At 47.8% G+C, this 14,271-nt stretch overlaps 1 protein-coding gene across 1 annotated transcript in view; it reads right to left on the bottom strand.

The window, feature by feature from the left end:
* The window catches only part of SLC18A2 (solute carrier family 18 member A2), a 38,781-nt gene that overhangs the window by 11,222 nt on the left and 13,288 nt on the right, over positions 1-14,271 (bottom strand). Inside the window, exons 7-10 of the mRNA XM_055560718.1 lie at positions 13,602-13,691; positions 13,449-13,492; positions 13,319-13,379; positions 10,039-10,134 (exon numbers count right to left, since the gene is read on the bottom strand). Of these exons, the coding sequence (XP_055416693.1) occupies positions 10,039-10,134; positions 13,319-13,379; positions 13,449-13,492; positions 13,602-13,691 (291 nt within the window). The remainder of the gene's footprint in view (positions 1-10,038; positions 10,135-13,318; positions 13,380-13,448; positions 13,493-13,601; positions 13,692-14,271) is intronic.

Below are 14,271 nucleotides of genomic sequence, written 5' to 3'. Positions count from 1 at the left end.
CTGACAGTTTCATGTTTTCCCAGGAGAGGAACTTTGCAAGCCCCAAGCTGAGTTCACAGCTGACGAGGGCAATGGTTGCCTTGAACATACCTCTCTGCCTTGAACAGGAAAGCCTATTCAAGCCAGCCCACGCTTGCTGGCCAGGGCATTTGTCCACTCCATCTGGCCTCAATCCATCCTTAGGACAACACGACAATCTCTTTTCCAAAGATGGCTTTTCAAACTTTTCACACTTTTGGTATTTCCCCTTGAAATCCAGAAACACCAGGTTGGTTCCTAAGCCTTGCCCACAAGTGGTAAATGTTGCTTTGTTCCCAATCATCTGACTGTATAAATGTTCAGCAGGTCCCCACTCACTCCAAAGGCCCAGAGCCAGAGTCCTCCTTGTACAGGCAGCTCACCAGCACACGAGCAGCAAGTGTGATCTTACCTCTCCAAAGACACACTGGCTTCCACTGCTCCCCCACAGGCACTAACACAAGCCATCAAACCCTCAGATACACAGTAGTGAAGGAAATCAAAAAAGGGGATATATGTAAACATACAGCAGGTTGCACTTTCCTGTACAGTAGAAACTAAAACAACATTGTAAAGCAACTATGATCCAATAAAAATTAATTAAAAAAAAAAAAAAAAAACCCTCCAGAAAAGCCAAGCTTCCCAGAACAGAAGGGACTTCAACAGTCATTGCTTACCGGAGCTAAATCTAAAACCAAATCATTTTAGATTTGATAATCTGGAAAATAACAATTAAGTGCAATCTCATTTCACGTTCCAGGAAACCATTTCCATCGCACTTAGCAACATACAGCGGCCACATAAGTGCTGGAGGTGACAGGGCACGGCAAACATCACCGGCAGCTCATGCCCAGCTCAGTGCTGGGCTGCGGCAAAGACCATGGCCACAACATGGTCCTGGTCACCATGAGAGTCTCTTCAAAGGATCAGAGGACATCTGAACTGAGTTGGGGATGCACACAGGTACCAATGCCGTGCTCTGGGAACCAGAGTCTGGCTGGCAAAGCTCCCCAAAGCAGCTGGTGTTTAAACCTGACCCTGGAAGGGGCATAGCAGAGAACTAAACTAGTCTGGCGATGTAAGAAATCACGAGGGCCTTTGTCTGAGGATGAGCGTCAGGGAGGCATTAATGAATAAAGCACACAAACTATCTGAAAAGCGACAGCACGAGCACTGTGATAAAGAGCCGCTGACATTCAGCTTCAGCATCAGAGAAACAAAAGGAAAACAGAGCGGGAGGCCCCAGACCCACCTAAGGGCACAGCTGCCATTCTGCCCGGACACTGACTGCCCTGGGGGACTGAAGTCCCAAATGAGACCATCTGGTTTTTCTAGAAAAGTTGGAACTCCAGATTCTTACATGAAGTCTCCTAATTTTTACACGTTGGCAATTCATATTTTAAAAACATAAACCTCATGCCAACACCTGTGCCAGCCAAGCAAAACGTACTTCTAGGCTGAATTTGGCCCAGAACCTGAGCAGAGGTTGGAGAAAGTGGTTGGTACAGCATCTGGCCAGAATGGCTTGCTGGTGACTCCTGACTCCCTAGGTGAAACATGGGAAGCATCTCTGAAGCCGAAACTTCAAAGCAGGGATGCAGACAAGCTCAGGGGACACCCCAGATGAGCTACGTCTTCCCAAGCAAACCAGCTGGGATGCTGAGCACAGAGGCATAACCCAGGAGCCAGCACACGTTATTTTCCACGGACAGCAAACAGAGCTGACCCTTGAACAATATGAGTTTGAACTGCTCAGAATCATTTGCGTGTAGATTTTTTTCAGTAGTAAATACTACAGTTCTACATGCCGCACGGTTGGGTGAATCCACACATGTGGAACCACAGAAACCAAGGCAACTATAAATTATAGCGAATTTCCAACTGTGTGGAGGGTCAGTGCTTCTAACCCCTCCATTGTTCAAGGGTCAGCTGTATTCTCAGATGGGAAACACCAACTTCATGATTCTCTAGCCAGAAGCATGGAATTAGGAGGCAGGCAGCAAGGTGTTCATTTCAGCTGGGAATTTACCAGCTGAGGCTTGAATGGGTCACTTGAACCTCAAGACAGAGACGGCAACAGCTCCCACTGCACACACCTCACAGAGAGGCTTTGAGGATCACGTGGCAAAGTGAGCACCAAGAGCCTTGGCACCTGCCCTCCCAGCCCGATCCCTGTGCCCTGTCACTCCACACTCACCCCACCTGACCCACCATTCACCCTGGCACGCTGACCTTCCCCACACTGCGGTAAGCTGCTGTGGGCGGGGAGCACTTCATCTGTCTCCCTGCAGACTTGCTCCATGGCGGCACACAGGAGGTACCCAGAATCAGCTGACCATTTAGAGGAAAGACCCTGAGCAAGGATGTTCACTTCACAGAGCTGAAGGCCGTCCTTTGAAGGCGCCCCCACTGGTCCAGCAGCCTGCGCCATGGGGAAACAGACAGGGTACATGTTCGGGAGCCCAGAGGCCCCCTTCTCTCTCCAAGGTGCAGACAGGGCCACATGTGTTCTTTGGACCTCAGGCTCCAAGCTCCCGATTCATGTTCTGACAGCCTCTGCATCCTCTGCCTTCTGGGACCTCCACCACCTACACCATCGACAGAACCAGCCTCTCGGAACTCAGAGAGACCTCAGTGGGCCTCAAGGAGGAACTGCTCCAGTGTTCCAAGAGGGGGCCATCCATCTCTGCTTTAGAGACCGGGGCTAGCAACTGATTACCTTTCCAGACAGCCTTTCAGGGGCACCTCCTAGGACAGGGCAGGCACCCTGACACCAAGCCCTAAGCCTTCCCATCATCTCCACCCACCAGCCCTGGTTCATATTCCAGGGCCAAGAACAGTGGGCTTCAACCCCCACCTCACAAGACCCTAGACCAGAGGGGCAGAGATGCCAGGCCTCTGGGAAAGAGCTGTGCGGCCTCCTGTCACTGGGTCCACACCTCGGGGACAGGCCCAGCCTGGGGGCTCCTCACCTGGCTGGGAGGGGCCCAAGGGGCTCGGGAGAGGTGGGCAGCAAGGTGCCAAGGGCCCACAGGGTGGGGGGTGGGGGGAGATTCCCCCTCCCCCCTCCCACAGGAGATGACAGTGCAAATGGGAACAGAAATCTGATTCTCTGAAGGAAACACAAATCTAGCTCTGAGGCAAGGAAGGAGCCAGGTCACTGGTGGAAAGGTATGGGGTTGGGGGACCATCTGGCCGGAGAGATAAGCCCTGCAGGAGGTCCTCCTGATGAAATCTAGGCAGCCTGTGGCCGGCTATCTAATCCGGATGGCCCGGGTCCCTGACTGACGTGAAAGATTTGACTGCGTTTACGTGTCTGGAGAGGAAGAAGGCGAAGCCGCTGAAGAGCCCTGCGTACGGCCAGGACATGGTCAATTAGGGCGATAAGTCAGTTAATTGGAGAAAACAGAAACATCGGAGCAGCATCCCTGCCCAGGAGCACGTGCAAAGCCAACACGTAGCTCCACTCACAGCCACGCGCCACCCCCCTCCCCCCGTCCCCCACACACACAGGGCACTGCCTGAGGACCCCTGGAGGCCCCAGTCAGCACAGGCCAGAGGGAAAGAGCCCGAGAAAAACACCTCCCATGATGTCATCCACTGGTATCAGCACTGAGACGGAAGCTCGTCTCATCCTTTGCAAAACTGCTATTCACTAACTTGAGGACAGAAGTCCACGCCTCCGGCGAAGCACTAAGCTCGCCTTAGGACCCTGGGGAGCCTCCACAGTTCCTCTGCCGTCTCCATAGCCAGGAAGTTCAGAGTGAGATTTCTGCTGAGAACTGGCTTTAGTTGAGCTCCCAGAATCTTTCTTCCTTCATTGAATGACTCTTGTTGTTGAGGGTTTGGTTTTGTTTTTGTTTTGTGGCATAATCCACAGACCAGACAATTCTGCGTACCCTTTTAAAGTACACAGTTCACTGGGTTTTAGTATATCCACAGGGCTGTGAAACCACCATTAAGATTTAATTTCAGAATGCTTTCATCACCCCCAAAAGAAATCTCACACCCTTTAGCAGTATCTCCACATCCGGCCCAGCTTCTAGCCATTTGGGGCTTTTTAATGAAGGATTTTTTTTTTTTTATGAAAGAACACAGAAATTCAGTGCAGACCCCCAAAGGACTAGTCCCCAGGCCAGGCCAACTGGAATAAGTCTGGAAGATGAGGGACCAGCCCCAACCAGAGGGCAGCATTTGTGAAGACGCCTCTGCAAGGGGCATGCAAGCTCACCCGAGGAAGGCAGTGCTATGCGGTGCTGTGCTCAGTCACTCAGTTGTGTCTGACTCTTTGCGACCCCATGGACTGCAGCCCGCCAGGCTCCTCCGTCCATGGGGATTCTTCAGGCCAGAATACTGGAGTGGGTTGCCATGCCCTCCTCCAGGGGATCTTCCTGACCCAGGGATCAAACCCAGGTCTCCCGCACTGCAGGCTGATTCTTTACCAGCTGAGCTACCAGACAAAGTTGGGGGGCTCTAAAAATGTGGGCTTATTCAGAACTGAGAGTCTCCATCTGAAGATGTCAGTACGTAATGTGAAAGAACCGTGAAAACAAACTAAACCTCTAGGAAGGACAATTGATAAATCCTTAAAGAAATGTGTATGTGCAAGAACTGGTCTTCCAGATATTAAGCAGGATTCTCAGGCTACAATAATTAAATAGTAAGGTATTGACAAGGGGATACAGGCAGACAAATGGAACACAAGAGAGAAACCCAGAAACAGACCCGAGAATGAAACGGTCATTTCCAGCAAGTTGGACATGGGAAATATCAGATGGACTCCAGGGGTGCCTGGCTGTAGGGCTGGATGGCTATAAAGAAAACAGTAACACCAGGTCCTTGTCACACTCTTTTACAGAAAAATGCATTCTCTGTAAAACCAAAAGTTAAATGCAAAAAAAAAGCAACTCACACATTTATTGAAGGAAACTCAGTGAAACAATAATCTTGACATAGGAAAGGCCTTCCTGAACCTGACTTGAAACGATGAAGAAGCCTGCTAAATATGACTCAGGGCATTTTAAATGTTCCAAGTGACAAAAAGGAAAACAACAAAAAAACCTGAGAATACCTATTAAGTCAAAAGACATACAACAAAGGGCCATATTTGCAAAACATCTGATAAAGATTAATATCTGAACATACAAAGAACACAACTTTTTTAAAAAGGATGAAACAATAGAAAAAAATGGGCAAAGGATATTAATCAGAAATTCACAGTAAAGGGAATAGATATGGATAATAAACATATGAAAAGGTGCTCAATTTCACTCACAAAGCAGAAATAAATCAATATGAGACCCCCTTTCTCACATACACTCAATGGGGAAAGGCTGAAAACACCTGTTTTAGTGCAAGGCCACCAAATATCAAAACATAATAAGTTTAGGAATTTGCCCTATAGACATAGGTACTTTCAAACTTGAGTAGGAATACATGGAAAGGATATTTCACTGCAGTGTGGTTCCTAATGGCAAAAACTGGAATGAAACCAAATGTCCAGCTAGGGACAGGTGGGAAATGTATGGTATAATCATAACACAGAACAGAAAGAAATCACTAGTAGGAATGTTGGGGACATCCCTAGTGGTCCAGTGGCTAAGATGCCACACTCCCAATGCAGGGGGCCCAGGTTCCATCCCTGGTCAGGGATCCAGATTCCACATGTAGCAACTAAGTGTTCGCACGCCACAACTAAAGATCCTGCTCAGCCAAATAAATAAATAAATATTTAAATTTAAAAAAGGAATGATGTTATTTAGTTGCCAAGTCATTTCTGACTCTTTTGCGACACCCCTGGACAGTAGCCCAGCAGGCTCCTCTGTCCATAGAATTCTCTTGGCAAGAACACTGGAGTGGGTTGCCATTTCCTTCTCCAGGAGATCTTCCTGACCCAAGGATTGAACCTGCATCTCCTGCATTAGAGGCAGATTCTTTACCACTGAGCCATCTGGGAAGCCAGATCCAGTTAAACAGGGCAGACTGAATCTACAGGGTTTTCTAAATTCCACTTAAATTTTAGTAAAGGAATAAAAGAAAACTACAGACCCTCCCCTGTCTGCTCAAGGAGAAACAAAATGAAAAAGCAAAATGCAGTGAGAGGGAGATCAAACAGAGGGAGAGAAGCGAGGGACATGGCAGAGAGCTCTGGAACCTTCTACCCGCACACAGAGTGGGCAGAAGCAGTGAGACCTTCGTGCCTCAGAGCCCAGGACGCTCAGGAGCTGCAGGCTGTGGGTGCTGTGAACGAAAGGCTGAGAGTGGAGGCAGTCCACCACAAAGAGGGTGAACTGCCCCCTCACCCGCCCCGTCCTCTGTGGTTCACCTGGCGGAAGACAGTTTCTTGAGAGAAACTGAACTGAAGAGGCTCAAAGACCCCAGATAATGACACGGGAGGCTGAAACAGGAGGTGAAGAGAGTCTTCCTACCAAATAGTAAGAGGATATTCTTTCAACAACCCCATCACCACTCCCTAACACACACACACAAAACCACTCAGAGAAAATATGAAAAGACTCTTCAAATGTATGACGTGATGACACCAATTATAAAAGCTCGGTCGAGTTCAGAGGATGAAGATGAAGAAATCAGTGGAAACAGGAAAGGCAAGATAAGAAATTAAAGCATAAAATGTAGGGTCCAACATCCAACCAACCAAAGCACCAGAAAAGAGCAGAGAGAAAATGGAAGCGGGGTAGGATTAAAGAAATAATATAAAAAGGTTTCCCAGAACTGAAAGAAGGGGTTTCCCAAGTGAGGAGGCAGCCCATGCTACTGCCCAGCAGAGCGGAGGAAAACAAGACTCCTGTCAATCACCATCGTGGGTGCTCAAAACCTAGAGACAAACAGAAGACCCTTCAAGCTCCTGCAGAAGATGGGGAATGAGGACACTGGCCTCCTCAGCAGCAACCCTGGCTGCCAGAAGAACAGGGCAGTGGCCTCAAAACTCTGAAGGAGGACTTCCCTGGTGGTCAAGTGGTTAGGGCTCCACACTTCCAAGGCAGGGAGCATGGGTTTGATCCCTGGTTGGGGAACTAAGATCCCACATGCCACACAGTGTGGTCAAAAAAAAATTTTTTTATAAGACTCTGAAGGAAAAGCATTTCCAACCAAGAATAATATACCCAAACAGACTAAGGCAATCAAACTCAGGATAAAATTGAGGTAAGGATGCATGTATGTGTGCTAAGTTGCTTCAGTCATGACTGACTCTTTGCAACCCTATGGACTGTAGCCCAGCAGGCTCCTCTGTCCATGGGATTCTCTAGGCAAGAACACTGGAGTGGGGTGCCATGCCCTCCTCTGTAAAGACACTTTCAGATATGCAGGATCCCAGAGAACTTTTACCTCAGGAAGCTGCTGGACAATGTGTTCCAGCATGACGAGAATGTAAACCAAAGAGACGAATGCAGGAGAGGAGGGCACAGGAAACAGAAGAGGCAAAGAAGATGCCCAGATATTAGAAGAGAAAAGTCTCAGGATGGCCTAGAGCACAAGTCTAGACTGGAGCAGGAAAACAGAATGACATGGAACAGATGTCCACAAACAAGCAAAAACACAGAAAGGATAGGTCTGTGGATGCACTTGGCTGTATTTAGAGGGTCTCTCATCTCTGCAGGAGAGTTTGAGGGATATATTCACAAATGCTACACAGGAGTCTAAGGAAATGGAAAGACAGCAATTACTACCTACAGGAAAAACAGGCAGCTTGTAAAAGAGAAAGAAACTACCAGCAGTCCAGTACTTAAGACTCCACGCTTCTGCTGCAGGGGCCCTGGGTTCAATCCCTGGTTAGGAAACGAGATTCCACACACACACTAAAAGGAAATAATCACAGAACCCTATACAGCTCATCTTTGAACAATATTTACACAGTCACAGTAATGTCAACACTGAAAGCCAATGTAAACAAAGCCTGGTAGAGAACTGTTTTAGGAGAATAGAGGATGAGAAAACACGTGAGTTGTTTGTTTGATATTCTCAGGTAGAGCAACAATGGCATTAAAGCTTCATCTATTATATTAGGAAGCTGGTGGACAAGTCAGAAATTGGAAAATCAAAAAATAAGGGTGCACACGTTATTGAGAGACATAAAGGAATTAGCAGAGGAAACAACTAAAAGAGTTGAGGGTGAACAAAATTTGAGGAAGAGATTGGAGATGAGAAGGCACTGAGAAAAGACTGCTGTCTTTTCACTACGACTTGTATAATATTTTGCTTAAAAATTATGTACATGTGCAATTTTGATAAAAATTAAAATTTAACTGTGAAAAGTAAATCTACCCATTCTGACACAGAAGCATGAAAAAAAGAGGTCACATGTTGATGTAAATAACAAGATTTCACAAGGGCTGGGTTTTCAAGCATTTCATACAGATGGCACAGAACCAGAAAAGACACAAAATTGTTATGTCACAGAGGACTGGGCTGGGAGAAGGGGAAAGATGCATGAGATTTTTAAAAAAATTTTACTTCCTCATTCCCTGTACTTTGGTTTTGAACAAGAAGCATGAAAGCGAAAGTGAAAGTCTCTTAGTCATATCTGACTCTTTGTGAGCCCATGGGCTATACAGTCCATGGAATTCTCCAGACCACAATATTGGACTGGATAGCCGTTCCCTTCTCCAGGGGATCTTCCCAATCCAGGGATCAAACCCAGGATTCCTGCATTGCAGGCGGATTCTTTACCAGCTGACAGCCACCAATAAGCATGAATTACTATATAAACAAAAAATACTCTAAAAAATTCATCCTCTTAAAAACTAAGTTTGTAATATATAAAGATGATGTGGTATATATATAAAATGGAATACTACTCAGCCATAAAAAGAATGAAATAATGCCATTCCAGCAACATGTATGGACCTAGAGATTATCATACTAAGGGAGTAACTCAAACAGAGAAAGACAAATAGCAAATGATACCACTTATATGCAGAATCTAAAATTTGACACAAATGAACTTATTTAGGGAACAGAAACAGACTTAGACATGGAAGACAAAATACATAGTTGCTGAATAGGGAAGGTGGGGGAGAGATAAATTAGGAGTTTGGTCTTAGCAGATACAAATTACTACATATAAAATAAATAAACAACAAGGGCCTACTCTATAGCACAGAGAACTATACTCGATATCCTGTAATAAACCATAGTGTAAAAGAATATGTATATATATGCTTGGGCCTTCCTAGGAGGCACAGTGGTAAAGAATCTGTCTGCCAATACAGGAAACACAAGAGACTCAGGTTTGATCCCTGGGTTGGAAAGATCTAGAGGACGAAATTTTCCTGGAAAACTCTAAGGACAGAGGAGCCTGGTGGGCTACAGTTTGCAGAGTCTTGAAGAGTCAAACATGACTGAGTGACTGAGCACGCATGCATGCATAACTAGACCACTTTGCTGTACATCAGAAACTAACAAAAGAGTGTAAATCAACTGAACTTCAATTTTTTTAAAAATTGTTTAGTTGCTAAGTCCGGTCTGACTCTTTAGCAGCCCCATGGACTGTGGCCTACCAGGCTCCTCTGTCCATGGGATTTCCCAGGCAAGAATACAAGAATGGGTTGCCATTTCCTTCTCCAGAGGATCTTCCTGACCCAGGGACCAACTCGCATCTCCCGTACTGCAAGTGGATTCTTTACCACTGAGCCACTAGGGAAGCCCCCTTGAAAAATAAAACTAAGTTTCTTGTTATTTATCTTTTCCATAAACTTGACTGCTATCCACATACATTTAATACAATAGTTCAGCTTCAGAAACATGAGGAAATACTGAATGCATTTTTTCCTCTCTCATTTCTGCTCTTTGCATTAACTGCACCTCTATCAGGCATGATGCAAAAACTGGAGTTGAAAGAAACCCCAAAGCTCACTGCTAACCTAAGCACTGATCCCCTTAAGTGTCAAACAGAAACAATCGCTTTAGCATCCTGCCACCAGCAGCTCAGCAGGGCTACAATAATGAGACCTACCCTGGGGACAACAGTTCTAGAATCAGAAGTACCCAGCCCAGTCTTACCCAGCTGCCACTTGTGGGAACACATGGTCTCCATCATCCAGATGGGCAGGGCTGGCTCCAGCATGGCAATCCCCATGTTTGCGAAGCAGATGGACCCTTTAAGGGAGGAAGAGGGTTAGTGTCCTTCTGTTTGGGGTCTCCAGTGTCCCCTACCATTCCCAAACACAGCTAAATCCCATGTGCCCACAGCCAGAACAATCAGCTCAGATATCCAGAACATCTACTTTTGTAAGAATAATAGATCAAGGGGATAGTGGGGAGGGTTGTTCTTTTAAGTACTTGAGACAACTAGCATCTCAGAGTCATAAAGTTTGGAACTGGAGAAAGGCTTAGAGATCACTAGGTTTAAACTTTCCCAATTTATTAGGAAAGTAATGTGCTTGAGGCCACTCAGCAGCTCAGACTGATCACACACAGACTCAGGCAACCTGAGGCTCCTACACTTTGTGCAATCACACAGATATTTCTAATGATGCCCCTGGTTGCTTGAAATTCCAGTGTACTCGGTGCAAATATGCTGGTGAGGAATTTTTCTTTTTAAACAACTATACCTATAGGGTAAATATCCATCATCACTGTGTTAACCAGAACCCTTTGTAAATGCAGAACCTTTGGGAAACACACACACACACACCGCTGTCCCCTTTATTCTGAAAGCTTCCTCTGCTCTGCGCTGTGAATCCTCTAATTTTCTAGACTTCTGATTCAAAGAACATCGTGCAACCATAATTAAGGTGCTTACAGATGAAAAAATATTTTTTTTCATTCTTTGTAAATTTAAAGACAGAACATAAAAATGATATTGAAATGGCTGGACTACCTTCACTCACCTATTTTGTGTTTCCTTAGATTCTGTATTTGTCTATTTGACATTAACTATAGGGCCAAACTGTCTCCCCTGTGAACCAGAGCCCATCTTCTGAGCTCCCTCTTTAGCAACTCTGACCCACGACACCAGTACCCCCTCCCCACCCTAAATTCACCCAGGGAACTGAGGAGAGCACCCAGACTGGGATTATTGAAATTAGCCAACCCTAAGCTGCTTACCCTGCCCTGATATTCACATAGAAGCCCCTAGGATCTGGCCTGGGCTTTCCCCAGCTCCTTTCTGCCTCCTGACCAAACCAGTTCCCCATGTGGCTCTGAGCAGTGTGGCATGCTCCCTTTTCTTGGGAAATGCAACTAACAAAATCTTCCTTCAGTGGTATTGACCTCTCTGTGTCATCCATCACTCAGTCATCTCCATAAACTGACAAAGGAGACACACCAGGCTCCCAACTAACCCCTCCCCCTGGCCAGGCTGCCCAGACCTGTGATGGCCTGACACTGAGTGCTGGCTGGGTCTCTGTACTTCCTCCATGGCGGGTCGGGGGGCACGTAGGAACAAGACAGGTCAGAGAAGGTCAGAGAGAGGCTGGGGGCAGGAAGGTCACAGGCAGCAACACCTACCCACACATCTGCCCCAAGGTGCAGGGTGGCATCTCTGGGCCTTCACCTCTTACCACACATGTCCTCATCCCCAGCTCTGACAGCCAGGGCTCCAAGGGAATCCCAGCTCTGGAATGTTTTCTGTGTCTTGCAGGGGGCACACAGAAGGCCTCCTCCAGGAGGCGGTCACCACGGTAGGCTTACTACCCTTTGGTCAACGGGTCTGACAGACAAGGTCTAGACCAGGGCCACATGCGTGCCCCCTGAACCAAACCCAGTGGCAGATGGCTTAACAAAGTCTGCCTGGGTATATAGGTCAACCCCAATCTCATAATTCATCCCACCTGCTCCTCCCCTCCTTGGTAAGAAAACGTTCATTCTCTACCTCTGTGTCTCTATTTCTGCTTTGTAAATAAGATCCTCTGTACCAACTTTTTCAGATTCCACACGGACGTATGCACACTATTGATACATGTATAAAATAGATAACTAAGGAGAACCTACTGTATACCACAGGGAACTCTACTCAATGCTCGGTGATGACATAAATGGCAAGAAAAATCCAAAAAGGAGGGATGTGCTTAGTCTCACAGTCATGTTTGAATTTTTGTGACCCCATGACTGTAGCCTGCCAGGCTCCTCTGTCCATGGGGATTCTCCAGGCAAGAATACTGGAGTGGGTTGCCAAGCCTGCTTCAAAAAAGGAGGGACACATATATGTATATACATACATATATATAGCTGATTTGCTTTGTTACACAGCAAAAACTAATACAAAACTATAAAGCAACTATACTCCAATAAAAATTTTTAAATATTAATAAAAAAAAATCAGCCTTCATGTCTGTGACCCCTGCTTAGACACACCTAAGCCTAACAGGAGGGAACCCACACTGCACGGCTCCCCTGATCTCAAAGGCTGCTGCTGACCACTGTGTCCAGGCCCAGGCCACCTAAAACTAGTTCCTCACGAGGCAGTTTCAGGCCCAGGTCACAGGGATGGTCCTGGGAAGATGGTCACTTGGATGGATACAGCCCATTATCCCCCGCAAGAGCCACAGCACCCCACAGCTTCCTTTGATCCTCTCTCTGCTAAGAACACAAAGGATGTCTTCTGGCCACTGCACAGGACACCCTCTGCAGAAAGGGGGCGCCCCTTCACCCTCCAGTGCCCTGCTGTCGGTCTCCATTCCCAGATGGCAAGGTGAAATCAGACCACCCACCTAAGATGCCTGCAGGGAGCCCACGGACCCATTCCGGAAGCTCAAGGCCAAACAGTGATGCCCGCTGACACAAACACAGCGAATAAGCTTGGCCCCAAACAATCCTCCATGGAGGGCATCTCTGTGACTCAGACATCTTTGCCCCAAATGCAAAACAACAAAGCAGCTCGGCTGTGTCAGAAATCAACGACGGAAGAAAAACATTTCTTCTGATGTGTGACCTCTTTGTGCCTTTTATGTTTTTCTACAGCCCAACGTTTCCAGCACGGAGAAGGCAATGGCACCCCACTCCAGTACTCTTGCCTGGAAACTCCCATGGATGGAGGAGCCTGGTAGGCTGCAGCCCATGGGGTCGCAAAGAGTCGGATATGACTGAGCGACTTTACTTTCACTTTTCACTTTCATGCATTGGCGAAGGAAATGGCAACCCACTCCAGTGTTCTTGCCTGGAGAATCCCATGGACGGAGGAGCCTGGTGGGCTGCCGTCTATGGGGTCACACAGAGTCGGACACGACTGAAGAGACTTAGCAGCAGCAGCAATGTTTCCAGCAGCAAAACCAACACTGGTCCTCGCCACCCACCCCCACCCACTTGACAGGGAAGTGCCAGGGTGCTGGGGGAGCCCCACCTGCAGCGATGAGGATGTATGGGTCCCTCAGCAGGGTGGTGAGCGGTGTCCCCTTCTGGCTCTATTGGGAAAACAGGAGTTAGAAGAGGCCATGCGGCCACCACAGTGCCCACCTGGCCCTGCTGCTCACCTCTGGCTGCACCCGGGACGGCTGGAGCACAAAGAGCTGAATAGCTATGGGAGGAAAAAGAAGAGGTGTGGCCCCGAGCAACTGCCCACAAGGATGCTGAGCCCGAGGGCCCCGAGGTCACGGCCAGGGGTCCCAGGGGACTCACTCACTCACCTCCATCCAAGAGCACCAGGGCAGCCAAGACCAGGAACGGAGCTGTCTTCCCCACAAACTCGTATAGCACACTCCCAAAGGGGGGGCCCACTGCGAGAAAGACAGAGCGGGGCTGGTACCAGGCCCAGGACTGCCGACCACCCCCTCGACCAGAACCATCTTCTTTGTGCTCCTCTTGTGATGCGTGCTCAGTTGCTCAGTTGTGTCTGACTCTTTGTGACCCCATGGACTGTAGCCCACCAGGCTCCTCTATCCATGGGATTCCCCAGGCAAGAATGCTGAAGTGGGTTGCCATTTCCTACTCCAGGGGATCTTCCTGACCCGAGAGCAAACCCTCCTCTCCTGAGTCTCCTGCACTGGCAGGCAGATTCTTTACCACGAGCATCACCCGGGAAGCCCCTCTACTTGGTTCCAGACAGTATGTGAAAGGACCACCCTATATTCTGTTCAGGAGTGTTAAACCACCCTGGCAACTCCTCTAAGTGGTTTTACACCTGAGACATGGGCAAGAGCCTAGGAGGGAAACCCCACAAGTAAAGGTCAGAGAGAAGTAAGGCCCAGGCACAGACATGCATAGGAAAACAGGCCAGGGAGGACTGCAGGGTCCTTATGAAGCAGCAGACAGGGAGGGACTGTGGGCCCCCAGACGAAGGTCAGGAATGTACAGAGA

This window comes from Bubalus kerabau, chromosome 22 (assembly GCF_029407905.1).
Source record: "Bubalus kerabau isolate K-KA32 ecotype Philippines breed swamp buffalo chromosome 22, PCC_UOA_SB_1v2, whole genome shotgun sequence".
In the NCBI taxonomy this organism is placed as follows: Eukaryota; Metazoa; Chordata; class Mammalia; order Artiodactyla; family Bovidae; genus Bubalus; species Bubalus kerabau.
The sequence above is the reverse complement of the archived record's forward strand: the minus strand, read 5'-3'. Positions and strand labels throughout refer to the sequence as shown.